The sequence below is a fragment of the Ascaphus truei genome, chromosome 2, assembly GCF_040206685.1.
Source record: "Ascaphus truei isolate aAscTru1 chromosome 2, aAscTru1.hap1, whole genome shotgun sequence".
NCBI classification, from domain to species: Eukaryota; Metazoa; Chordata; class Amphibia; order Anura; family Ascaphidae; genus Ascaphus; species Ascaphus truei.
In genome coordinates, this window is record NC_134484.1 from 410,985,852 (window position 1) to 411,012,701 (window position 26,850).

Here is a 26,850-nt window from a genome sequence, read left to right on the forward strand (position 1 = left end):
GATCTGATGTGGACAGACTGAGCAACAAACACCAGTACACAAAGGGGAGGGGGAAGAAATCTTAGTGCAGATTAAATGAGGGCTTTTAAAACAGTTGACCGTGACCCACAAGTTTTCATTAAATCGGCAGATACATATTGTTATAATAAACAGGATTGCACTATTTTGGGAGGTCTTTTCTTGTCCCTACATACCACCTGTATTCACACACTGACTGGGTCTGAATACTACCAACAGACCATCTTGGGACAGACCAGAAATCTGTACCAACCCTTAAAAGCTTCAATCAAGCTTAGACTGTGTGAGTGCATGTTGTCCAACCATTTTTTCATCTAACTTGTATGTATTGTGATATAGTCCCAGGATATTAGGTAGCTTTCAGCCTGATTTAGATCAGAAAGTGCAGCTAGAGTATAAATGTGATCCATCCCACAGCTTCACAGTTACTAAGGCTGGTGGATGGGAAATCCAGACCAGAGTTCACAATGGCTCTAATTCCCCACATCTGCTCTTCTAATTGAGGATCAGGTATTTATGGCAGTTTTGTTTGCTGCACCAGTCTCTCTAATAGAGGCTGGGGTACCGCTGCTCCCTGCATTCAGTTCAGGAAGGTCGCCCGCTTCAAGTATTGCAGTATCCAGAAGGATTGCCTGGAATTGCTCGGGACCGAGTTCCCACAACTACAGATAACGACAATGTATGTAACGACTATTGTATGTTACAATTTGCACTGTTTAAAACGGGAAACTGGAGATAGCCAGCCAGTGTGTTAGTTAGACACGGTTGTATAGTTAGCCTCCCTTGTGTGGAGTAGGGTTTCATTTTATGCTTTGGTCTTTCCTTAAAGGGACTGTGTGTCTGCGTTATATTGTCTATTATTGCTATGAATCATAAACCACTGAAGGTTAAGGACGGAGTACCTCAAATGTATATCCGTTAAAGTTGCAGTCCCCTACTGAGACGGAATAAAAACAGGCAGAAGTCTGAATTATACAATATTGTGCTACGTGTTATCCCTTTGTCTGTTTAGCAACCCTAGAAAACTGTCTTAAGGAGCCCAGACAGATGGCAGTGCTACGTAATGGAGCCATTTGTCACAGTATGTACATCTTTATAAAGCCCAAGGAATCAAGCTAATGGTTCGCAAGCGGATCGAAACAGCGATCTCTGCACAATACATTTTTCCTCTTTGTGAAGATCACTGGAGTGTCACTTCTTCTTTTGATTCCTTGGACTGTCAGCAGTTTGTGCTGTTACACAGGACCGTTGTTGCTGAGCATCTGTGACAGTTCTTTCAAGTACCGTGAGTGCACCATTCTATGGATTACATCTGTATATAGCGCCATCCATGTACATAGCACTTTACAGCAGTAACTCAAGTGACATAAAAGGAAGAAGCGCTTACTACATAAAAGTAGACATTATTACAAGGAGTCCCTGCCCTGCAGAGCGTACAATCTGAGTGGTAAGTAGGGAGAACTTACAGAGACAATAGGTGGGTGTTGTAGTAAGTGCATATGCAAGGAGGTCATGGTAAATGCATAGTATCACCCAGTGGAACTACCCAAAGGCTTAATTAAAGAGTTGTGTTTTAAGATGGGCCTGAATGGTGGAGAGAGATGCTGCTAGTTGGATATTGAGGGGAAGAGCATTCCAGAGGTGTGGGGCATTAAGTCAGAGGTTGTAGGCAGGAGAGGGCTCTAACAAAACATGGTTAAATATTAAAAACTCATATTCTCATGGCCATCATTGGAAGCAGACGAACCCCCCCTCCCCTCCCCCCACCACCAATTGAGACGATTATAAATAGAATAAAGAATGTAATGTTAACGGAGAAGCTCTCTAGTTATAACTCTGGAACTTATGATAGCTCTTGTAAAACATGGGGCCCTTGGATTAACTCCACATACTCCTAATTATCTATGAATATAAACAATCAGATACTTTTCCCCTTGACTTGTAAAATGTATAAAGTTAACTAGGTGGATCCTATTTCTTGTACTGAATTAAATATTTTCTAGTAAAGTGTTTAACCAGATGAACTGACTGTAATGTATTAAATATACCATTGTACCCTACCACTACCCCTCCCGTTGTCTCCTTTCTGTACTCAATCCCTATTTTTATTATTTTTCGAGGAAAAAGTTAAAATATAAAGTATTAAAAGAAAAATATGCGGACAAAACACCTGGTTATTTCTATATAGTAAAGGGAAGGTCTGGCCATGCCCCAAAAATGTTATCTTATTTTTTAATACTTGTCATAACAAAATGCAGGGGGACGTTTCTATTTAAGAAAGCTGCTATACATAAAAAATATTTCTGGAATTAAATTCTAAGGAACCTGCCACAAATTTCCTGTTCTATTTTTGCCCCTACTTGCTTGAACCTAGGATTTATCTAATGCATGTTTAGTAACTGCAGTTCTCGTTTTATCACTTTTCAGATATTTTTCCATCATCAGATGGACGGAGCAGTGTACTTTTTAGCCGTCAGAGTGGACTGTCTTGCGGTGATGGTCAAGGATGTAGGTACTGTAAATGTGATGCCTTCTCTTGTACAGTAGAGGGAGAAGTGAAGAAGTATTAGTAATAGAAAAATCCCATTAAAATATGTCAAGCAATGTCTCCTTCATTTCTCGTTTGCAGAAAAACATTCCCCAAATTGCTCACTAGTGTAACCAGAGCACGAGAGGTTCAAATTATCTTGCTAAACGTACTGGATATATAATAACTGATGGAAAGGACTGATAGTGAATTATATCTGATGATTATTCTAGCTCTTTTATATCCCCAAAATGTTGAATGTTTTGAAAGCAAGAAGAGAACAGTAAGCAACACCTCTTTTGATTGGTGTTAGTTTAACAATAGTGCTGGTCAGCGATGCAATTAAGCCACTAGAGTTCGCTTGGAAGGAGGCAAGACGGGGAGAGGCAAGAATGCAGAAGAGACTTCATGATCTTGTATGTACATTAGTTCTAGCTGTACTATTTGCAGAGAGAATAATTTAGCATGATGCACCTCAAGCTGCTTCTTTAATGCCCATTATATTTGCCAATGCTGTGCTGTAATGAAAGTTGTGCTGTTACTGGCTTGTTTATTACACTTTTTTAGTGAAAACATTTTTTTTTTTTTTTAATATTTTAAGATTTGTCTTGGCTGACAGATGCCATTTGGTGGAATCGGACTTGACCACAATTCTAAATTACAAAACGCTTTTGATTTACTATCTTTTTATTCTAACTCTTTACCAAACAAGTTACAAGATAAACATGTACACCAAGACGTGTTTGTTTATTTTGGCAGGTACAGACACGTAACAATATCTGACATTTTGGACCAGTAGCTTAAATGACATACAATGCAGGTAAATCACTTAAACATACAAACAAAAACATACAGATCTGGAATGTCGATTTGTATCCTTCACATGCTTTTCATTTCAACTGGTAAAAATGGTTTAACCCCTGTGCTATTAGAAAGTGCCACAATTTAGGGGTTATTCATTAAACTGCAATAATGCAGTTATCTCAATTTAAAGATTAACTCCCATAGGGGAGGTCCATAGGAGAGGGGAGACCCATGGGGGGGTCTGCTGTGGCTTAACTACTATTAAACTCAATGGAATTTAATGCTGGATCGGGCCGTTAACCCGCAAGAGACCTTAGTGAATAACCCCCTTAGGTCTGTACCATAGTGCCAGAGTGCGCACGCGCTAGAACAGATTGGCACACTCCTGCAGCCGCCCCAGCGATTGGTGGTTATATCCCTGCAGGAGATTGGGGAGACGTGGCTGACGCATCACAAAGCTGGTTCGCCCTCATTGGCTGAACCGCTTCACGTGATGCTGACGTCACGCGGCCGCACTTGAAAAGACAACATTTATTGTCTTTTCAATTTGCGGCTGCACCATCGCGCTCTGCTGTGTGTGCGCGCGCCCGCACTAGATGCACTATCATAGGAAGACAGGCAATTATCACTGGCGAGAGCACGATTGCCTTTACCATATCCCCAGCCTTAGAATTAAATGATTACTGCTGCAAATCGCTGCAAGACTAGGGGATTAACACACTGTAAAGGAACCAATGCATTGCTCTGCGTCTGGCAGCAAAAGGGTTAATATCCACATAAAAACCTGTGTTTCAAAGTTAAGATCGCGGCAATAAAAATCAGTTTATAGTTAACATCCAGAAAAAGACACAATTTAATCCTTACGGTAAAAGGACAGGATACAGCTAACCACACTGACCATGAAGCAGGGTTTGCAACATGGAATTTGAACATACTGTATGAAGATGTTAGATTCAGAGCTGTGGATGTAAAGATTTGAAGTGTGTTGATAACTCAGAAAAAGTGTAAATATGTTTAGATATTCTAGTTGATCAGGACTCAAGGCCTGTGGTCAGTCTCCACATCCTACCTCACACTTGAAGGTCGGCCTCCTGGTTAGAGATGAGCATTGTCACATAAGCATGTCTAAAAATGCTCTCACTAGCGTGATATGTAATGCATTTTCTAAATGTGTGAATCACAATATATAACGAACAAACAAGATGCACAACATTAATTATGTTTCTTTACGATCCTGTAAGAAAAATAGACCACTTTATAGGCACACACAATGCATGAATGATACGAAGTTATTTAATCTCCATGGATGGCTAGTCTGTGAATAAATGTAAACGCTGGTTATTGCACGGTTACTGTAATTCATTAGAATTATTTTAGCTGCTTTACATATAATATTTTATCCATTCACATAGTCTGTATTAAACACAGGATATTGGTGAACAGTGCGTTTCCCATCTTACTTCAACTACTAACACAATATAAGACACAAAACAGTAACATATATAGGAGGAGTCATGAATTATTACTAGTAAGCAGTATTGCTAAAACAATGGTTTCTGCCTACATGTGCGACTCACTCATATAAGAATAGCATTTAACGTATGAAGTTGGCATAAACGGGTAACTCTAATTTGGCCACACTGAAGAAAGGCCACTAAAGTAGTGTTTCATCATTTGGTATGTGCTATAAAAACCAAAAAGGTATATATAATGGGCATCTAATGTAGATGCAATGCAATGGTTTGCACCAAATAGAAGAAAACTGCTATGTATTACATTAGATTCAGGTTGCTAGTCAGAGGAAAGAACCCCAGTTCTGAACTGATAGAGATTTACAGTACGATGTTCAAAAAAAGTGTAGGTACATGACCCCAAGCAGTGTGGCCACAGTGCATATTAATACAAAAAACAAAGAGAAGGGCAGCACTAAGTAACTGGAAATTAAGTTTCCTCATCAACAGGCTATTACGAATGCACATAAAATTCCACAAGATAACTCAGAAATTCCACTGGCAAAGCACTTTCTTCAAGAGAAACACAATATCAATCAACTTCGTTTTCAAATAATAGATCACTTTGCTCCATTGAGGAGACCAGAGACAGAGAAAGTATTCTGCTAAAAAAAGAATGCAAGTGGAGTCATGCACTTTATCTCCAAAAGGAATGAATGAGATGAATGACCTCGGTGTGGCCCTTTACAGTATTGTGATTTTTGAGTACATATCATTAAGTTACTCACAACACACCGGTATATTCATAATTCCCACATTTTTGTGGGATATTAGTAGACATTTTAAATTCTTTTTTTTTTGTATACATAATTTTAATACATACAGTATAGACAATATGATATTGATATCATGAAATGATATACTTTAATATTTTGGTTTAGATACATTTTTTCATACAGGCTATTGATCTGCACTACTATTATTTTGGAGACAATATTAATATTTAACTATATAAAACGTAACTTTTTGTTTAAGAGTGTGTCTAAACGATTTGGTTGAGTATTATATTTTCACTTGCTCACCCTTATTATTGTGATTTTATTTCTTATGTAGTTTACTTTTTTGTGTTTCACTTTCACATCTGAGTATTTTTATCTATTGCATTTTGCGGCTCTTTTAGTCAGGTTTGGCTACACAGTATATTGGGATAGTGTACTACTCCCTTGTTGTTTTAGCGTTTCACATTTGTTTACACTGGAATGCATTACGCAGATAGGCCGAAGCGCACCACTCGCCTTTGCAATGACATCATTGTCACGTCACGGAGGAAAATACAGGTCCCTTTAATTACACAGGAAATAGATGTCACTTCTGGCTGGCGCTGACAGGAGATATCGCCTGGGGGGTATATACCGGTAGCAGCGTGTGTTTAGACTATTTGATTCACCTGATAAAAGTTACAAGGGGCCTGGGATGTTGTAATTGTTGCATATACCAGCAAATAAAATACTATAAGAATGTGCATCAACTTTGTGGACGTCTTGTCCTCCTTGCAAGGGTCTACATACAGTGAGGTATTAAGTGCTGCCTTCGTCTTTTGCACTAAATAGATTTATTGTCATAAGCCATCGTGTTACTGCACATGAACAGACTAAACGTGAGCGCATTTTGCATTTACTTTATACAGATGCAGTGGCCGTTATTTTAACAAATCACGGCGCCGTTTTAGTGTGCGCTGCTGTACTCCACGCGGCATTAACGCCATCCAATCGCCCCAGGCACACGTGTTTATCGCGGTTTCTTTGTTTGAATTTCATGGATTATGTGCAATAAAATGAACACATTGCAATGTGTACAGTACTGTGCTACTGTGTCAATTTCAGGTGTTTAAAAGCCAGAACACTAAAATGCCATTTTCAACACTCGTCTGCACTCGCGTCCTAAGGCAGTAAGGTTTGAAGTAATCCCGCGCCATGATACGGGTATTCCGAGGTATGCACCGCGTGATTTGTTAAAATAATGGCCGCTGCATCTGTACGTGAACAAAAAAACTAATGACTTCAGGAGAAGCCAAGTACAAAAAATGCAAACAGTATATATTTTCTAGACTTTAATGTACTAATATAAATACATGATGAACACACCTCAAAATGTTTTATAAATGGATCCACTTCAAAGTATTACATGGACTAGATTTTTAGATCTTTCTTTCACATATTTAGGGGTGTGAATTTAGGGACTTAAGCATTGCAATATAATTTGTTAGAAAAGAGAAGCATTGGGGGTCTTTTACAAACAGCTAATATTGCTTGAAGCTTTGCTGGCATTTCCCCAACGTGATTTACCAAAAGGTTTTCATGCCATGTTTTGACCATATTTTGCACTCTGTTCCAGCAACTTTATAATTGCCTGCAAATTATTGCGATTGTACAAAATTTAGTGTATGTTAGATGATTCTCTCCCAGAATTACAATTACGTGCAACTTATTGTATTGGGGCACATGTATTTGTTTGTTAAGAAGATGGCAGTTTTTGATTACCTTTTACCACCAATTAGATGGTCTACAAAACAGCAAAAACTTCTCCAGTTCTCTGTTTAGGATGAGGATGTTAAAACAGGACAAACTTCAAAAACAATTAACAAAAAAATAAAACGGACGGGCTTCTTTAACTGTAGCGTAAATAAATGTCCCCTACGTGTCCGAAAGGTCCACTGTTTTGGGGAACATTGCTGAAATTAAAAGGAACAAAGTTGCATTGCAGCTCTTAAGGGCTTATTCTACTATATATCCAACAGCGCAGCCAAATGGGCTGTTTTCGGCAGAATTTCCCTATTGACGTCAACAGGGAATTTCACCTGAAAATGGCTTGATCGGACCCTTTGGCTGGTATAGCGTAAGCCTCTTAAACTGAGCGTCTAGATTTTAAAAGGCCTTCAAATGCAGAATAAGCAATGCTCTGTGGCAGTGGGAGGGTTTGTATATATTAACCCTGGTTTAATATACAGTAACAACTTCATGTTATTTGTAATAGAAAAAATAAGGCTGTTTGGTGAAGATTCTTAACTATGTTAATGGAGCTGAGTGACTCACAATTTCTATGGAACTCGCTGTCAAAACACACATTTTTTTAAATTAACTATTTCCTTTAATTCCACAGCATATGTGAAAGCACAAGGGGAAAAAAATCTCCCAGCTGCAAAACGGAAGCAAAAAGAAAAAAATGAAATTTTAAAAGGTGTAATTGAAATCAATGTAGAGTTTTTTTCTTTGGTAAATCTCGTGCTATTTTCTGCTTATTTTTGCAGTCCGGAGACAGATACAGAACCCCCCGTAATCAGCATAATTGAGAGCTATTTATCCAAGTTATCGGACTACACACTTGTTGAAAAAAAAACGCACTAAGTTTATCAAAGATAAATATCTATTATATAGCGTGTTTAGAAATCTGGCAGCACATAGGGGGGCAAAGTGTAAAATCGGGTCTAAAAATAACAGGTATATCACAGGGGAAAAAATAGAAACATATCAAGCATTTTGCTGAAGCATTGGACTTTTAGCCAGTTCGTTGTAGTTGTACATAAACCCCCAGAGACCCTTATTTTAACATGAACATAATTTTTCCATTTCGGTGAAAATGTTACGGTAATCAGGACATTAACGGGCAAACACAATTCAACAAGTGTGGCCAGCACTGAATATAAATGGTGAAAATGCTGCACAAGAAGCACGTTTTACCCTGAAATGTTTTGAAAAGGAATTATAGCACAACTGTTCAATAACGTCACCTGATGGTGATTATAAACAAAACACTGATATATATGTGAAAAACATTATGTTAACCATCAATATTTAAAAAAAAACATTAAAATACAGTAAATATGTGAAACACTCTGGGTAAGAGAAATCAGACCCATTATAACTACTGTACAAAGGTATCTGAACTTCTGTGCATGGGTTACTGAAAATATAAACTACAGTACTGAAATCCCTGTTACACCATAACAAGCCTACCACTGCACAGTTACACATGTAACCCAACATAGTTCCCAACACGAGGACAAGGAGCAGCAGGGCACTCTATTCGTCCACACGAGCTAATGCACAAATCATGTTGTTGGAGCAAATGAGTGAACAAGGTGGTGGTTGCCACAAAATAGATGGATTTAACTGTTACAGCAACTAGGTTCACATTGAAGGCTCTTCAACACTAACCTGTGTCTGACATTGTTTTCCCTTTTATGGCCTAATGAAGGTCTTTGCTTGGGTTAAAATGTTGGACTCGTATCACGATTGTGATAAAGTACAGCTACAGCATCGGTAAGCATCTTGGTCCTCACATGCTCCCACATAGTGGAAGGCCCACCTTCAGTGTTGACCTCAGGATGCGTCCCGCTGTAGATAGTCCTCTCAGTGGCCCCACCTCAGGAGCTCCAACAAAGCTGTAGTGGGGTTGACCGCTAAACAATGGCTGCTGGTTTTCAGGCAATGCAGCACGGTGATGTTCTTGGCAACGTTTCTAAACACTGCGACAAGGTGTAGAAATCTGCACTGTCCCAGACAAACTGGTCTACCTAATCTTATAAAATGGTTTTAATAAAGGTAAAATTACAGCAGCTACGTAAAAAGAAGACTAACAGCTAACAAATAAAAACCGATGTGACAATGATTGTAACACCATTTGCTGTATTTCTATACGCCTTCATGGCCAGAGGGGGTAAACGGGAGTACTCCCAATAGAAAACGAAGCATATCACATCACAGTGACCCTCTCAGGGGAAACATGGGGTATTCCACTTGTTTTTTCCTTAAAATGGCTTTTCTCCCATCCTCGTTTGATTCTTCTCAGTTTTTTGCTCACGCACGGACAGAGCAAGACAATCTTACCCAGAATGACTATGGTAGGTAAAACCAGAGCAAGGACAAAGTTTGGTGGCGTGTAAAACCGGTAGTATTCTCCTTCAAAGGCTCGTTTCCAACCGTAAATTAAAACATGGAAGGTGCTTATGAGCAAAGCGACGTATCCAAGAGTAGACTTTGGGAAACAAAAATAAACATGAAAATATGTTATAGTCCATGTACAGTAGCAGTCTGACAAACGCATGCAAAATAAAGTTGCAGGAGTCTATGTATGAAGGCAATTATAAAGCACAAGTGACTGAAGGAGCACTATTTTGATTTTGAACCCCTTCGCATCAATGCATCACGGTATGGGGAGTGTAAACATGATACATTAGGCGGCGCTTATAGTGCTGGTGATGGTATCGCGGCAAAACAAATGCATTGTCGCCGTCGCGTGCGCTTATAGTGCGACAAAGCGACGGAGCGACAATGCTACCAGAAATCTGGTAGTCACTGATATTTGATTTTTTTGGCGACGGTCTCCCCTTGTGGCCAATCGGGAGCTTCTCCGTGCCTCTGCCCTTTTATGACGTCATCCAGCAGCGTCGCCTAAAGTTCCAAATACAACTCGTCGCGTGACGTCATCGGTCGCGTCGCCGTCTGTATAAGCGCAGCATTAGGAAGGGCACAGATTTAAAGTGTGCCTCTAAAACGGTAACATTGTGTGGAAACTTTAAAAAGAAACTGTGATTGTATTGAACAGCGATTTCTCTGTATGTATTGGAGGAGAATAAAATGCATTAGGGCTGTACAGTAGAATTCAAAGTTGTAGTCACTGGAAACAGTCAATTATAATTTTGGGTCTCTAAACACAGAACTATAAAACAATTTGTAGCAGTGTATGTGGCCATATTGGTCGTTTTAAAGTCCTGAATGTTTTTAGAATCAGGACTTTAAAAACAAAGAGGATGAAAATGAAACACACCTCTAAAAAGGTAGCTCATTCTATTATAACACCTCCCGTAATCATAATCAGCTTGACCTTTTTATTAGTCTGATTTTTTTTTTTAATTATTACAGTTTTGAAGGTGGTATAAATTACATCAGCAGTGCCATGAAAATGTCAGTAAGTAAGCCACAAATTGCTTTTTTGGCTGAAAATGTCCATAGTCAATGGGGATTTTAGGCTGCAAATTGCCCAAATGGCCACTTCAGCATATGTGGAATTATCCCCTAGACCAGGGGAGCACAAACTTTTGCTGCTGCGCCCCCGTCTTCCCTGTCTCGATGCTCGTGCCCCCACTCCCTACCTTAGAGCTGCATCAAATGACGCTGTGGGGTCAGGTGACGTCACCCACGACCTCAAGTGACATCACCTGACCCCGCTGTGTTATTTGACGCCGCGTTGCCATGGCGATGCGTCACAGAGCGCCTGAATCTTGGTAAGTATAGAGTTGCAGAGGCCTCACACGATCCCACGGCATTTAAATGCCTTCGGGAAGAGCACGGGGCCTCCGCAACCGCCCCCCCCCCCCCCAGCAAAATCTCCAGCCCCCCCAGTTTGCGCACCTCTGCCCTAGACCAGTGCTTTTCAACAGGGGTTCATAGGAACCCTTTGGTTCCCTGGGCATACCTAAGGGGTTCCCTGCAATTTTCAGGTCATTTGAAAATATACCACATACAGAAGAATTTACAATGCATCTGATCACAGACGCGCTATTAGAGAGGGTTGGGGTTCCATACAATGCATCTGATCACAGACGCGCTATTAGAGAGGGTTGGGGTTCCTTACAATGCATCTGATCACAGACGCGCTATTAGAGAGGGTTGGGGTTCCTTACAATGCATCTGATCACAGACGCGCTATTAGAGAGGGTTGGGGTTCCTTACAATGCATCTGATCACAGACGCGCTATTAGAGAGGGTTGGGTTTCCGTAGAATTTCACAATATAATTATAGGGTTCCTTAACCAAGAAAAGTTGGAAACCACTGGTCTACACAATCTACGTTAAAGCAGCACTACAAGTTGCATTGCTTGCTTTTTGTTACTGTTGTTACAGGATGGAAGTAGGGGGTTTCCAAAGCTGAGCCCCGTTCATTTAAGCTCCCAGGACCCCCAGCTTCCAGAGATACTTATCTCCGCAGCGGTGCCGGTATCTCTACAGCCAGGGAAATAGTGTGCCTAACGAAATGGCAGCTTTTAAATATCCTGCGTCACGTGGGGCCAATAGGAAGCTGTGATATCAACCCTTGCAGCTTCCTATTGGCCCACGCGACAGAGGCTTTAAACTCCACGGGATACCTGCACCTCTACAGAGGCAAGTATCTTGGGAAGCATGAGGTCCCCGGAGCTGAAATGAATGCGGTTCAGATCCAGAGACCCCCTGCTTCAATCCAATAACAATTTTTTTAAAATAAAATAAAGCAAGCAATGCAACTTGTAGTGCTGCTTTAAGACTCATGACTTTTCTGCTGGAACAATTTCCAGAGACATTTTTCTGCAGCGTGCTTCATATTAAAGCTATAATCTCTATTTCATGTTGATAGCAAATGTCTGGGAGGAAGACGGGGAAAAAACAACAAAGCCTGTTTTATGAACATAAGTAGAATCTAAATGGTATAATTGTGCAATAAGGATGTAAATTGAAAAGTGGTATGTAAATGTGACAGTGAAAAGAACGTCAAGCCAGATCCGGGCTGTTTTGGCATAGGTTTCAAAGAAGCCAAACAACATTTTATTGTTTGGAAATTGGCTGTGTTTTTTTTCCAGGTCAACCTACTTTCAAAATGTTGCCAAGCATATTCAGATATCACAAACGTGAGGGCCATATAAATTAGAGACAGTTGCATTTGTGCGTTTCTATCTACCTGAATAAAGCTGAATTCTCTCCAGTTTAAAGCATTATTCACAGATGGGATGGAAGTTACGGCCAGCAAAGAAAGCAGTCCAAGGCTCATTATTCCAAACGAGATGTACATTTCAATTCTCCATACTTCCTCCTCATTCCAAGAGTTCTCAACATTAGTATGGACCTATATTAAAAAAAAAAAATCATGGTTTACTGATGCCCAATGTCTATAGTTTCATTAGCAGCTTTTATTTTTTTTAAAGGATTCCCTATGACTGAGCAAGCGTTGGGGTTTATGTATCAAGAACTTGGTCTGCGTTGAAACATTTGGGCCATACATTTAGCATTTTGTGCCATATGTATTAGGAGTATTGTACTGTATACGGTTGTAGAATTTGGGCCACTTTTGCTCTATAATTGTGCACTAAAACACTTCCTACTCCACCTTTAAGGTGATGGAGGAAACCAAGGTAGTAAACAATAGAAAGAAGCTGCACATTTTTTTCATACATATCGTTTTCATACCTGAGCCAACATGCAAGTGTAATTACACCCTTATCTCCTCCCACTTGCTTCCTTATCCTCCCTCTTCACAGACATACAAGAAAATGCTGCAAATACGATTAGCTCATAGACGCTGCCTGTCATAGGTATATTGCAGCAGGAGTTACGACCACAGGAAGAACCTTGCACCTATAAGTCATTGATACATAGACCCATTTGTCTTTATTAATGCCACTATATTTGTTGGAAAATATTCAACAACTGCTTGGCAGACCTTAGAATGTAGATAGATCAGAGATCCAAGACATTCATTGGATGAAGAGGTTGGTTAGAGGGCATGGCAGAATAAATAGGGTGAATATTCAAGTAGAAAAGGCAAATCATACAAAAAGGAATAGGAAACAGAAGAGGAACGGTCACCTTGGAGTAATTACAATCAAGACCTCTACATATTGGATTTTAAACTATGCATCATACTAGACACAGATTCAATTAAAATGTACTGTATGTGTACAATGTACACATAGAAATACATATATTAAACAGAATTTAATCAATGTGAGGACCAAAGGATTAATGGAATTAAAGCCATTGGATTCTTACCTGTTGATAGGCCATATTGAGAAACAAGTAGCGCTCGGACCGTCTCATTGGCAAACACATACTGTATGCAACATGGACAGCTGCAAAAAAGAAGCTTAGTAAACCGAGCTGTTTTCTACATTGCAGCCAGTTCTCCAGCCATGGAGGGAAGCGTCTGTACTTTGTGCTATAATATAGCTGATAAGCAGCTGCCAGCAGTCCAGCGAGGTATACCAGCGAAAGGAGGGTAATTGCCACTATTGGTAAAGTCTTGTTCACAATTTCAATAGGAATCTTGTAGAAGTCACTCTGCTGATTTCTGACATAGGGGTGGATAATATCTCTGATGAAGGAGTAAATGAAGAAAAAAGTGGCAAGGCTTATTGCCACAACAACAGGACCTTTCCATGGCGTGAAGAGGCGCAAAGGTAAATTTTCTATCTCTCTTGATGAAGATAATGCCCCCAGGTCAATTGGAATAAAGTTCATCTGACGAGCGAGTTCAAGAACTTGATGGCGAGCTTGAACATTATTGCTGCAAATATATACCTGCAAGTAGCACAGACCATCATTTTTATTATAACATGTGCAACTAGTTACGACTATGAAATTAGCTGTGATAGAAAATAAATAAATAATATATATCATGGGCGATGTGTCTTGAGGGCAAATAGCATATCAACTCAATTAGTAACTACTATAACATTAACTTTGTGTAATGGGAAATGTTATGTACTGTGCAATTCTCATGCCTATACACTTATTTACTACAGGTTACCACTTATATTTCATAACGCGGTATGAGATAAATACATGGAAAAAAATATGGACTGCAGAAAATGAAGGTACACTTTTAAGACTAGGGTAGTGAAAGCACCTGCATGACTTTCAGGGATATTAGTGGAGGTAGATGCAGGAAAGAAGGAAGTAGGTAGATTGCATGACCGTGGAAATAAAACATAACTTACTTGACTGCTGGCATCCTTTGGTCCCAGTTGCAGAGCCCATGCCGAGACAACATTAAATCCTTTCACCACATAGCAGTCTGGAAACAGCGAGGACAGATATTCTGCATTTGATTCTGGGTACTGATCGACCCTCATATTATTGCTAACATCCACTAGTATTTTACCGGAGAGCAAATGCTTTAGGTCCCATAAGGAAGAATAGTGTTCTCTGTGTATTGCTACGAATATGATGTTGGCCTTGATAATTGCATCCTCATGGTGAGTAACATCAACAACATGTGGGAAAAAGTCAGCGGCACATTTTGGTTCTCTGCTTCCTATGACCACATGATACCCACACCTGATAAGCCTAATGGTCAAAGATTTAGCGAAGTCTCCACTTCCTAATATCCCAATGGTGGTCTTATCTTCTTTCAAACCATTAAAGCCATTTGGTAGAAAAGATTTATTTGTGCTCTTTGGACTTCCCATCATAGTGATCGACTCCATGGTTCAAAATGTTTACTGTTTTACCTAAAAAGGAGAGAGAAAAACCCAGCAAAAATGCATTATTATGTACAGTAAATAGATATGTAGTTAGATAAACAGATAAAGATAGATAGATAGATAGATAGATAGATAGATAGATAGATAGATAGATAGATAGATAGATAGATAGATAGATAAGCATTTGATATGTCTATTAATTAATGTAGAGGTTTACTCAGTGGACACTTTTCCCAAGATTTGCACTTCTGGTCTCTGCACTAGATAACTAAATTCTTTTTATCAGGGCCGAACATAAATTGTGTGTAGTACAAAAAAAAAAAATCATCATCATCTTCAGCCGTTGATGATCCACTGCTGGATGAAGGCCTCCCCAATGATCTTCCAGGTACTGTGGCTGCAAGCCTCTCTTCTCCTTGTTGCTCAAACAAATGTAATGATTTCATCCTATCATCTTACTTTTCGCCCTCGTCTTGGTCTTTTGATATCCCTTGGAATCCTGTTCAGTACCATCCTTGTCCAACAATGGTCCTTTCTTCTTACGATATGTCCAGCCCATTGCCGTTTTAATTTCTTTACCCTTGTGATGATGTTGCAGACTTTTGTTTGGTTTCCAACCCATTCATTCTTTTTCCTCTCTCTTCGGGTAATACCCAGCATCTCTCCAAACTTCTTTGAGCTAAAGCTTCTGAGTTGTCTTTGCATTTATAGTAAAAGTTTCACATCCTTACATGAGCACAGGCAGGATGCACTGGTCATACACTTTCCTTTTGAGAAACAGTGGAAGGTTCCCATCCCAAGATCGTCTTGCTTCTTCCACATGTGCTCCATCCCATCTTCATTCTCCTATTGATTTCATTTGAAATGTTCCTATCTATTTATACTTGCTGGCCAAGGTAGACATAGTCTTTGACTTCTTTTAGTTCTATTCCATTTATTTTGTTCTTTGCTTACTTGACACATTTGTTGAACATCGCTTTGGTCTTGCCAAGATTCATATGGAGGCCCAACTTCCTACTTTCTTCTTGAAGTTCTTAGATTTGTTTCTGGAGGTCTTCTGGACTTGTGGCAAAAATAACAATGTCATCTGAAAATCTTACATGACTCAAGTATTCACTGATGATTTTGATTCCTTTTTCTTCCAAATTTAACGTCCATATATACTGTATATGTGGTACTTTGTGCATATTAACAAAATATTGTTTAAAAACAAATTCTTTGCCATGGTAAAAAAAAAAAAGCTTAATTGAAATATATACTTCAAAAAGGATTAGGCTTATGCACATACGAAAACATTTTTTCATGGGTTCTAGCACATACAGTAAAAACTAAAATTACACAGAACCAAAATATTTTCTTAAGATCAAAGGCTAGCAGCCCATGGATTCACTTCCTCCCCCTAAAGCAAATTGTACAAATGTCAAACCTAAACTAATCAATGGAGCATTTACTTAAAAAGTGTTTATTAAAGCAACCATTCGTCCCAGAATCTTATATAAAAGTTTAATAAAAGTAAACTTTTTTTTTAGTAATAAAAATCATGATTTTCTTCATTTCATGAATCTAACGTTACAATAGTAACCCTTAGACTGCACTGGGCTCTGGGAAGAGCTCAATTTAAACCTCCTGGATACTTACTTTCTAAAACGTTAATAGCATTGGAAAGGGCAAGAAATTGAAAAAATATAATGCAAAAAAAAAAAAAAAAACATAATCAATGCAGACTGCTGTGTTAACACAAGTAAAGGGACTATAAAACTGGTGTCAAGAATAGCTTAATAGGTTTATAATGGTGGTAAAACTATTAATTGTACATATTTTCATTCATTTAGAAAAGTAACATTTAATATTAAAAAACTTCTACGTGTACATAAATTAAATAATACTTTAGGTGTTGAATGTGCCTTCTTCCACAAAACCTCATTTAAACAACCCAGGACATGAAAAAATGAGGGATTAGATAAATTGCAGTTGTTAAAGGTCTGAGCTATGCTTTCACATGCTCTTGTGAAGTAGTGTACACTGGCACATCAAAGACATTTAAAAATGTTTTCTTGTGTTTAACATGCGTTAGGAATTAGAAAACAACCATTAACATACTACAGAATATTCTATGTGAATGAGTGATTTATGTTATTACAACAATACAAGTTAGTACATGTTGGTATGTGGGACTGCATCGTAAGATTTTTTTGTACTATGAGGTGGTCTAATCCATCCCAACCACAATTTTTAATGCCAAAATGATAAGGGTTTTTATTTCAAAGTCTCCTTGCAAATATAGTACGAAAATAGTGCCAGCTTTATATTAAGAAAAAAAAAAAGAGAACTGAAAAGAAACTGAATGTTTTATTTTATAATAGCAGGCTAGGTATCTGAATTATTTTGCATCATTATATGTAATATATTTAAATTATATATACAGAGAAGATGTTAACCCTTTCACTCCTTGTCAATCCACTGCTGGATGAAGGTCTCCCCAATGATATTCCAGGTACTGCGGCTGCAAGCCTCTCTCTTCTCCATGTTAATCCAACATTTCTGATTTTATTCTACCTAATTTTTTTTTTGTTGTCTTCGCGGTCTTTTGATATCCCTTGGAATCAAATTGATCAAATCATTTTTCTTGTGATATGTCTGGCCCATTGACATTTTAATTTCTTCACCCTTCACACACGTGTTTGCTTTCAAACTCATTCATTCTTTTTCCAGTCTCTTCTGGTAATAGCCAGCATACACCTCTCTATACCTCTTTGACTTGTCCAAAGTTTCTGCTTTATCTTTCCATTTAGGGTCAGGTTTCACATCCATGTTAGCACTGGTAGAAAACAGTGGTCACATCCTTTTTTCTTGAGGTACAGTGGAAAGTTCCATTGAAAGATGGTCTGGTTTCTTCCAAATTAACTCAATCCCATCGTTGTTCTCCTGTTTTCATTTGAAAGGTTCCCATACATTGATACTTGCTGGTCACGGCAGACCTTGTCTTCAACTTCTTTGAGTTGTATTCTATTTATTGAGATCTTTGTAGAGTTGAACATCACCATGTCCTTACGGAGATTCATATGGGGGCCCACCTTCTTTATTGCTTCGGTGAGTTCTCTGATTTGTTGCTAGAAGTTTTCTGGACTTGTGGTATATATTACAATATTGCCTGCAAATCACAGGTGACACAAGTATTAACCATTGATTGTTATTCCCCTTTCTTCTCAATTCAATGTCTTCAACAGTTCAAGTGTTGCTGGAAAAGCTTTGGTGACATGGTGTTTCCCTGTCACACACCCTTGCTTATCCTCATCTTGCTTGTGTCTTCATGTCTAATGGTTGATGTGGTATTCTCAGAAATGTTTCTTATGTAGCACTGCTGACTTACAGCTCTACTGCACTCTTACGCCTCCAGAGCAGGACTGACTAAATTTTCCACTCCCTCCTAGGAGGAACCAGAAGGGGCGGGCTCATGGTCTGTACCTATACCAGATAGGCTTACACAGGCCAAGTGTCACCACCACACTTCTGTCACTCATAAGAGGGGCATGAGGGGGGGGGGGGGTCAAAAGCCCATAGATTAACCTGTCATAGCTTAGACTGCTAGGAGTTACATGACAGGGAGGAGAGATAGGCCAAAAGATACTGACCATGTTACACTTATAACATCAATGTACTCATTCAACACTTTGCCGTCTGAATGTTTGTAAAACCGCTAGGAGGTGTAGACAGAATTAAATGCATTTTCATTATATACTAATCCTAGGACCAGTCGTAGATGATATTCATTACTTCGGGAAATCACATCTTGGATGTGGTCCACAGTGTTGTATCCACTGCAAAATCCCACTTGTTCTCCAGTTTGGGCAAAGTCTCTTGTAGCCTGTAACCGGGTGGATCGCCTATTATGTAGAGCAACAGGGAATCCTGCTCGCACAACCTAGTACAGCACTGAGGAGGTTAATTCTAAAGCAGGGTACCTCAATTGATATCCTCTCCTGCCTCATTAGGCCTTTAAAAGCTTGTCTCAGACTCTTTGATCCAGGGAGGTACTCACGATAGACTGGTCTAAAGATCACCCTGCACACTGGACCTTCTCACCCCTAACCCAGCTAGGAGCCCGAAAGTAAAGACTTCCATATTACCAAGTTTAATATATTTGTTATTGGTAAGGGGACACAACCTTTATACAGGGACTATGCTGTCTAGTCAGAGCTCCCTTTATGAGCTAAGTTGTTTTTGTTTCTCTGTAACCCTGTTCTGCTGGTGAAAGCCATTTTATGGTTTGAAAGTTGTGGCGAATAAAAGACTGTTTTTATTTCCCCTTAAAAACGTCTCCTGTGCTAAAAACCTCTGCACATATCTCCTACACAGCCCATTAGTATCTTGGTAAAATTCCTGTAAGTGATTGGAAGTTGACTTGTCTGTAGTTCTTGAGGTCTTTGTCTCCTTTATTGTGTATGAGGACAACTACACCATTGTTATGGATTTTTTTGGTTCTTCAAGCAGCATGTAAAAAGTTTTGCAAAGATTTTATCTACTTCTTCCTCAGCTTTTTTCAAGATTGCCATTGTAATTCCTTCTTCCCCTGTGTCCTTCCTATTTTTTCACGGATTGTATTGCCTCTGCCACTTCTTCTGGGAGGACACATGGTACACGATTTGTGGTTTCTTCTTGCTCTTCCTCTGCTACATTATGCCCTGTGTTATCTTTGTTCTTGTACAATTTCATGCAGAAATCCGTAACTCTTGGTATTTTCTTATCTTGTTTGCGGTTCCTCTAGTTTTTTCTGCTAGATCTATCTATATCTATATATATACATACATACATATAATACTCCTGATGAAGTCTCATTCAGAGATGAAACGCGTAGAGTTAATAGATTGTCACCTACTTTCTATGTGTCCCTTATTGTATGTCCATATACAATAATACAGCCTTTTGAGAATTTACTAGCTGGCGTGTGCTTAATTATTTTGTATACATTGGAGAAGCCCATGCTTACACAGCAGGGCAGCTGATTTGATTGAGTGGAGAGCCCTGAGTGAACGATCCTAACGCTGAGAGATCGGAGGCTCTGAGGACCTGCGCGCCAACTACGGTGAAGCGACGGGAGAGCCAGCAGACTTGGAGGTATAACCTGACCAGAAGGCAAACCCCGAGGAACGAAAGTGCATGGAGCTATTTCAGAGGAGTACCGGCGGACTGCATTAAAGACTATACTGGTTAATCATCACATGGAGTCAGCAACCTCTGTAGGTCTGTGAAAGTGGGAGGTGGGGGGAGAAGATGACTGGGCTGGATGCTAAGGCGCTGTGTGTCAAATTGAACAGACATATACTATTTACTGGCAGCGTGAAGGTCCCCTACCCACCTTAACCCATTAAGACCCATTAAGTGACTGTTTGCTGGACTATAATGAATTCATTATAATTCTCCCTCATTGACTTTTCACCAGAACTCTCCACATACAAATAATTGAAACTTTGTGATCAATCTCTAATTTTATTGGGGCACACTCCAGCGGGAAACCACTCCAGAGGCAAACGCCTGCGGATCAGAGCGGAAGAGGATTTGTCCGATCGCACCGTGGGACCACGTCATGGATCCACGGACTCAGCTGCTCAATTGACCTGGTCTGGGCTGAAACCAGGGAGGTATTACCTACATGTGCACCAACGGCCCAACACACTGTGGTAGCACTATCCCACACACGCTCTTTGGTGAGGGACTGGTCAGTGGACATTAACGGGGTAAGGGCCCAGGCACTCCAGTACTTTGTGTCAGTAAATACTGTTGTATATACCCGGTAGTGTGTAATTACTGTCTGCATTGGGTTCCTGGAAGAGGCTATCCTACTGTGTTAGGATCTCTCTCGGGTGGAGGCGCTGTGTACCACGAACGTGATCACCCCAGGCTCCCAGCGGCGGAGGATCAGGCCTCCTGTATGCCACTCAGGTAATACAGCAGTGGTAGTCCCTTTAGTCATGGGGAAAGTACATTTGGAGGCGCTACTGAGATTCAGACCTGGGGTGCCCTACTCAGTAGTGCAAATTACAAGGGAGATACACCATGTTCTCTCCGTCCAAGCAACAGGTCCACGACTGGGCCCTGGAGCTCAACAAGTCTCCCCCCACGTGGTCGCAGTGGGGGATGTGCCATTTGACACCACCCCTCAAGAAGTCCTGGACAGACTCAGCCCTTCCCGGCTTTGCCAACGTCCGGCAAATGTCGAAAGTGGGACCCCACTTTCCGCTGGAACATCCTCATCATGGCCACCCGCCACGAGGTGCATGAGGACGACACTCCCAGGGCCCTACACTTTCCGGGAACCCTGCCCCCGAGCCGCCTGGTGATCTTTCCTGAACTGTCACTGCCAATGGTGACTTCCAGTCCCAAAATCTCCTCCAAAGTGCCCTATCAAGTGGAAATCCCCCGGGAAGTACGACACCCTGCTCACAGGGTGCTCACTACTCTATTCAGATCCTCTCCTACCCAGGGTGATTTTCAGCCCCGGGACCCCGCTGGAGGCACCCCTCCAAACCGAGCCCCTGCGACCATCCTACACCTCCAGAGAGCACCGGGCCAGTCTAGGACCCATCCCTAGCCCAAGGCCAGAATCTCACCAACACCTGACCCGAGGGAGTAACGCTACCTCAACTGGTGGAAGCTCTGACACAGTCATCTCAGTCCTTCCAATATCGCAAGCTAAAGGCTTTCTCGGGGACCCAGTCTAGGCCCCTAGGAGACAGAGTTCGAAGAATGGAGGGATTATGCGGGGCAAGTGCTCTGTGTGGACTTGCTCCATTGCAGTAAAGCGGCAGAGAATCATAGAGTGCCTGCCAACCCAAGTCGCCCATATGGTACAATTCTAAAGTGATTGTCACCCCAACGCTAATACAGGCCCAAACCAAGACATATGGCGTCCCGGCCGATGCCATATCTCTACTGGCCCGGTTCCACGATCTCACGCAAGCCGAGGGAGAAGACGTGTCGGAGTTTCTATGCCGGATCCAATTGGTCCTATGGCCTCTGGTGAAGATCATCCCAGCGTCTGAGGCTGACGGTCTTCGAATCCATCAACTTCGGCAGGAAGCATTGCTTATGCACCCGGTTGCTATACGTATCAGTTGCACCCTCTCCCCGTAACAGTCTCTAAACTTCGAAGACCTGATGGATAGAGTACAAGCTCAAGAGGGTATCTTATGAGTTCATTTCTCCAAACCGCCTAGCGACGCCAAAAAGGGACAAGCCTGCTACTTTCGCCAAGGGGTATCGCAAGGACGAGCCAAAAGCGGTGTTGACCCCAAAGGCCAAGGAATCAGAAAGCGATGAGGACTACCCTGCTCTCAATGTGCCTACCGTCACATCCAGAAAAGAATCTCCTGCCTCCAGGGCCAAGGCGAACCAGAGTGAAACCATCTGCTACAATTGTGACCAAAAGAGCCACTTCCCTAGGAACTGTCCGAAGCCCAGAAAAGCCTTAACATTCCACCCCATGTCCATGACCTGCGAAGTACAGTTGACCAACACTCCCAACCGGGTAACCTATGATTCATTGGGGGCACCCCACTATGAGGCTCAGCAGTGGTCTCGTAGCAAATTTAAATCCGTCATTGTGATACGCCACTCAGGTAATATGGCACTGGTAGTCCCTTTAGTCAGGGGGAAAGAGAGCTACATAAATGTGAAGTGCTTTGGGTCCCATTATTATTTTTATTACTACTACAGTACATTACCAAATACAGAGCTATTGTGCACTCACCAAAGGCAGTGTTGGAGTTCCAATACATTCCCCTCCACAGGGACATAAGTACCGAAAAACAAACAGAGGAACCAGCACTCACAATGATAAAACATGGTGGTGCCCTGGACTTACTTTGGTGTGTATGTGTATGTGTGTGTGTGTGTGTGTGTGTGTGTGTGTGTGTGTGTGTGTGTGTGTGTGTGTGTGTGTATGTATGTATATATATATATATATATATATATATATATATCACAGAATGGTATTGTCTATTAATTTTTGATTATATATATACACACACACACACACACACACACACACACACACACACACACACACACACACACACAGTATTTATAGTGTGTGTACATTTCCAGCCAAGGAACCCATCACTTGTCAGACATGAGGCAGTTTGTGTAAGTCAGTGTGACAGCAGATGCAATGTCAGTTGTCCACTACTTGTCCTTGGTAATAAAAACATTCCCAAATTATAAAGGTATGAATCTCAGTGTGATTACCAGGAGGATCAACATTTATATCCTGAACCCACAGGCCTATAGGGCTCATACCAACCCCAGCGCCGTATACAGAGGGGACAGCAACTCATTGAGCTGCAATGCACTGCTGATCACTCTGACAACAAATGGGTTAAATGGAAAACCTTTTCAGTAGGAGGTCCAGCACAGAAGGAGTTAATACATTTAAATGCCCACTTTAGTCATACGGGGGCTCAATGAAGAATTGCATTTTTGCACAGTCTCCGTGCTCCTATTTACATTACAATGAATGATAAAAGAAGGGATCAGAAAAGGCTTCATGTACTGTAAATAAAAACCAGTTACCCACTGCAGAGGAGAGACGTGTGTGTGGCGAGATGTGTGTGATAGAGAGGGAAAGCAGCCCTCCTTCTGCTGCGATGAATCAATTCTCAATGGATCCCGGCACAAAGTAGCAGATCCCAGGTCTGCTCTCTACTCTGTAATCCCCCTTAGAGCCCGGGAGATCATTTACCTCTTGGATGCTGCTGTGGGATCCCCGGCGCACCCCCAGAAGGGATCGGCGGAGGGAAGGAGCAGGAGGTGCGATCGCAGCTCGCTCTGTGCTGCCGTGTCCTGTGCAGACAGATGCAGAGCTCACCGTCCCCCTGCCTGCAGTCAGGGGGAGCAGCAGGCAGGAGGTGCACGCTGTCACTCACAGCCTATGCAATGCTGGGAGGGAATCAACGTGGAGAAAGAGGAAGATCACTTAATAATGCAGCAAACGTGACCCTGTCATCAACTACAGATGTTACATTGCCCCTGCTGATACTGCAACATGTGGCACAATAGTATTCAATGGCAGTGATCATGCAGACTGTCATACAATATCCCACTATAACATGCCAGCAGAAGCAATCACCTTTGCTACAGCTCTACTTGCGACGCTGCATAAGTTAAACAGCACGAATTATTTGAATTGCAGTATTTTATCTCTAATTGAAATAGATATGCCGAAGTCCATGAGATTTGGGAGTACTGGGCCCAAGAATGGCAGGTTAACAGGGCTGCCCACTCCCCAGCTTTGACCAGAGTGCTGGTAACATACTGTATAAGACACAGGTACAAGTGTTGATTGCAGTTAGATAATGTCACATGTCCTATCTGCTGCAGCATGGACATCTGGGAGTTGTAGTTCTGCCCCTGATGGGGAGGAATGTTCTGCAGCAGCACAAGCCTCAGATTTCCTGCAGCTCATATTTTTTTTAAGGTGCTGCCTAGGTTGTGAAGTTTCTAAATGAATTAGAAATACAGTAAGTAAAAACAAGAATGTCAGATGGAGGGAGAATGTACAAGTAAGAGAGAAAGACGAATTAAGGCGTTAAGAAAGGAAGTGTGCGTGTGCGTTTTAAGTTATGGTGGGTGAAATGTAATTTCCCAGAATCCTTTGCTACAGTGGAAGCACTGTATGCTGGGATAATGGTGAAAGGCAGGGTTGCAGACCTGCCTAAGACATGTGAATGTGCTCACAAGTGATCTTTTTTATTTGCTATATGCAATTCAGTAGAGGTTTTTTGTTGGCTTTTTCACCCACCATAACTTAAAACGTGATGGTAAACACTACAGTCTTGAAAATTGCAAAACCAGCAGTACAACCAACTTCACACTGATGATACCCATTAAGGTTGAAACATGTCTGTGAATGGTATCTCTGGCTCTGCATCTGATTCCCATGCTGTGCTTTAAAGCTATGTTAACAGCTGCCGTCGGGGCAGTTGCACCGAGCCCCGCGGTTACAGAGGCCCAGCGCTCTTCCCCACAATAATTATACTTCTCCGGCAGCATCTCCTCCTGCGGGGTTCCTAATCATGGCGTCGTGACTTGAAATGGCATTGGATAGCCATCACAATGGGATGCCACGACGTCATGTGGCGTCCCGTTGCTATGACAGCGGAACGCCCTGTGGCGCCACGTTGCCATGACAATGTGACATCAAAGCAATGGCAGGTTGTCATGGCAACGCGACAGCATTTGACATTTCGGCGCCATGATAACGGGATGCTGAGGAGAAGATGCTGCAGGTAAGAGACCCCGCACATGTCCCTGCACCGAGCCCCGCAAACGTCCCAGCTGGGCCTGCTAGTTACCCAGGGTCTAGTGTGATTGGTCAGCATTGTTGTGCAGATGGGTACCTGTTGCTCAAGTGTTAGGATATACTGTAGCAGGTGTTTTCCCATTGGTCAGTTTTGGGAAGTCATTAGCATGAGTGTATAAAACCAGTTTACCTGAGCATCTTCCTGATAGATCACTGTTCAGGGAATCTTTCATCCTGACTCCCACTCACTGTCCGTTATCGTGTTTATGTGTGTTAATGTGTCTTATTTGTGAGGGTTTTTTTTTTAAATTACTGTCTAACGTGCATTATTTCTTCCTTGTTACCTTGCCCTGCCACAAGGAACTGCATTTATTAGCATTACTATTATTAATTACTGTTTGCAAACAGTCTACATATTTACATAGGAAGCAAAAAGCAGCTCCAGATTACATGATGTCATATTTACATGTCCTCCAAAATCTTTAACCAAACACTTTTGATTAGTTTTGGCAAAACAGGAAAACCTTTTTAGAACTGAACCTAAATCCAGGACCCCGGGTCAAATGCAGGAAAAATAAGCCCGGCCCCAAAGCGCCAACATCCTATTTGTGACTGAGTACTAGTGACATGTTCAAGATAGAACACAAAGAGAAGTGACACTGGGATGCAGACTGGGGTCACCCACTTCCAACGCAGTGCTATTACCACTGAGCTATAACGTCTTCACCCCGTAAGAGCATGTTGACCAATGAAAGAGGCTATGTGTATGAGGCTCTTGAGAAACGTGGGGACCTCAAACTAAACTGGAGTGTTCCCCATAGAGAGAGATTTTGCATTACATTATAAATAGGGTTGCCAGGTGGCTTGTCCAAAAATACTGGACAAAATGGTGGAAGGTGCGACGCACGCGAGAATCGTGACAGAGACACAGGACACGGGACAGGACACTGCCTCACCTCTCTCTGCGCCACACTTTTCCTACACTCTTTGGCCCCACCCCCTGGCTCCTGCCACCTCCTTCTGATTGGCTGCATTACACAGCAGCAGCCAATCAGGATGGAGGAAACTGCCCAGCCCACTTGCAGCAGCATCCCTGCTCTATCCCTTTTAAGGCTGAGTCCATACAGCCTTCGCCCGCGCGGAGGAGTGCGCATCTGTGACGTCACCCACGTGAAGTGGGTGCGTTTTACGGACATGCTAGATGCGCCGTCCAGGGATGTGTCAGGGATGTCACGGAGCTGGTTTGCCCTCATTGGGCGAACCGCTCACGTGACCTGCCCGTCACGCTGAGAAATCCGTTTCAACTGATTCCTCGCAGAATGCGCGGAATTGCCTTCAGGCAATGTGATCGCGCCGCACTCGGTCGGCGGCAGCACGGACTCAGCCTCAGTCCGAAGTAATTTTTTTTTTTGTTTCAATTTTTTTATTGTTTTTTAAAAGAATGACATCTTATAACAGTTTTTAACAAATAACTGAAACACCTTCAATCCTTAATAAACATTCCAATACAACATCTATTATT

The 26,850-nt window shown here is 41.5% G+C and overlaps 1 protein-coding gene across 1 annotated transcript; it reads right to left on the bottom strand.

Annotated features, from left to right (window-relative positions):
• Window positions 1-3,214: 3,214 nt before the first annotated feature.
• Window positions 3,215-23,921, bottom strand: STEAP2 (STEAP2 metalloreductase). The gene is made up of 5 exons (XM_075587475.1): window positions 23,769-23,921; window positions 14,546-15,058; window positions 13,599-14,126; window positions 12,511-12,675; window positions 3,215-9,834 (listed from the first exon to the last, which is right to left on the bottom strand). Exons 2-5 carry the CDS (start codon window positions 15,032-15,034, stop codon window positions 9,553-9,555), a joined length of 1,464 nt encoding a protein of 487 aa, XP_075443590.1. The 5' UTR covers window positions 15,035-15,058; window positions 23,769-23,921; the 3' UTR covers window positions 3,215-9,552.
• Between the last annotated feature and the right edge of the window lie 2,929 nt (window positions 23,922-26,850).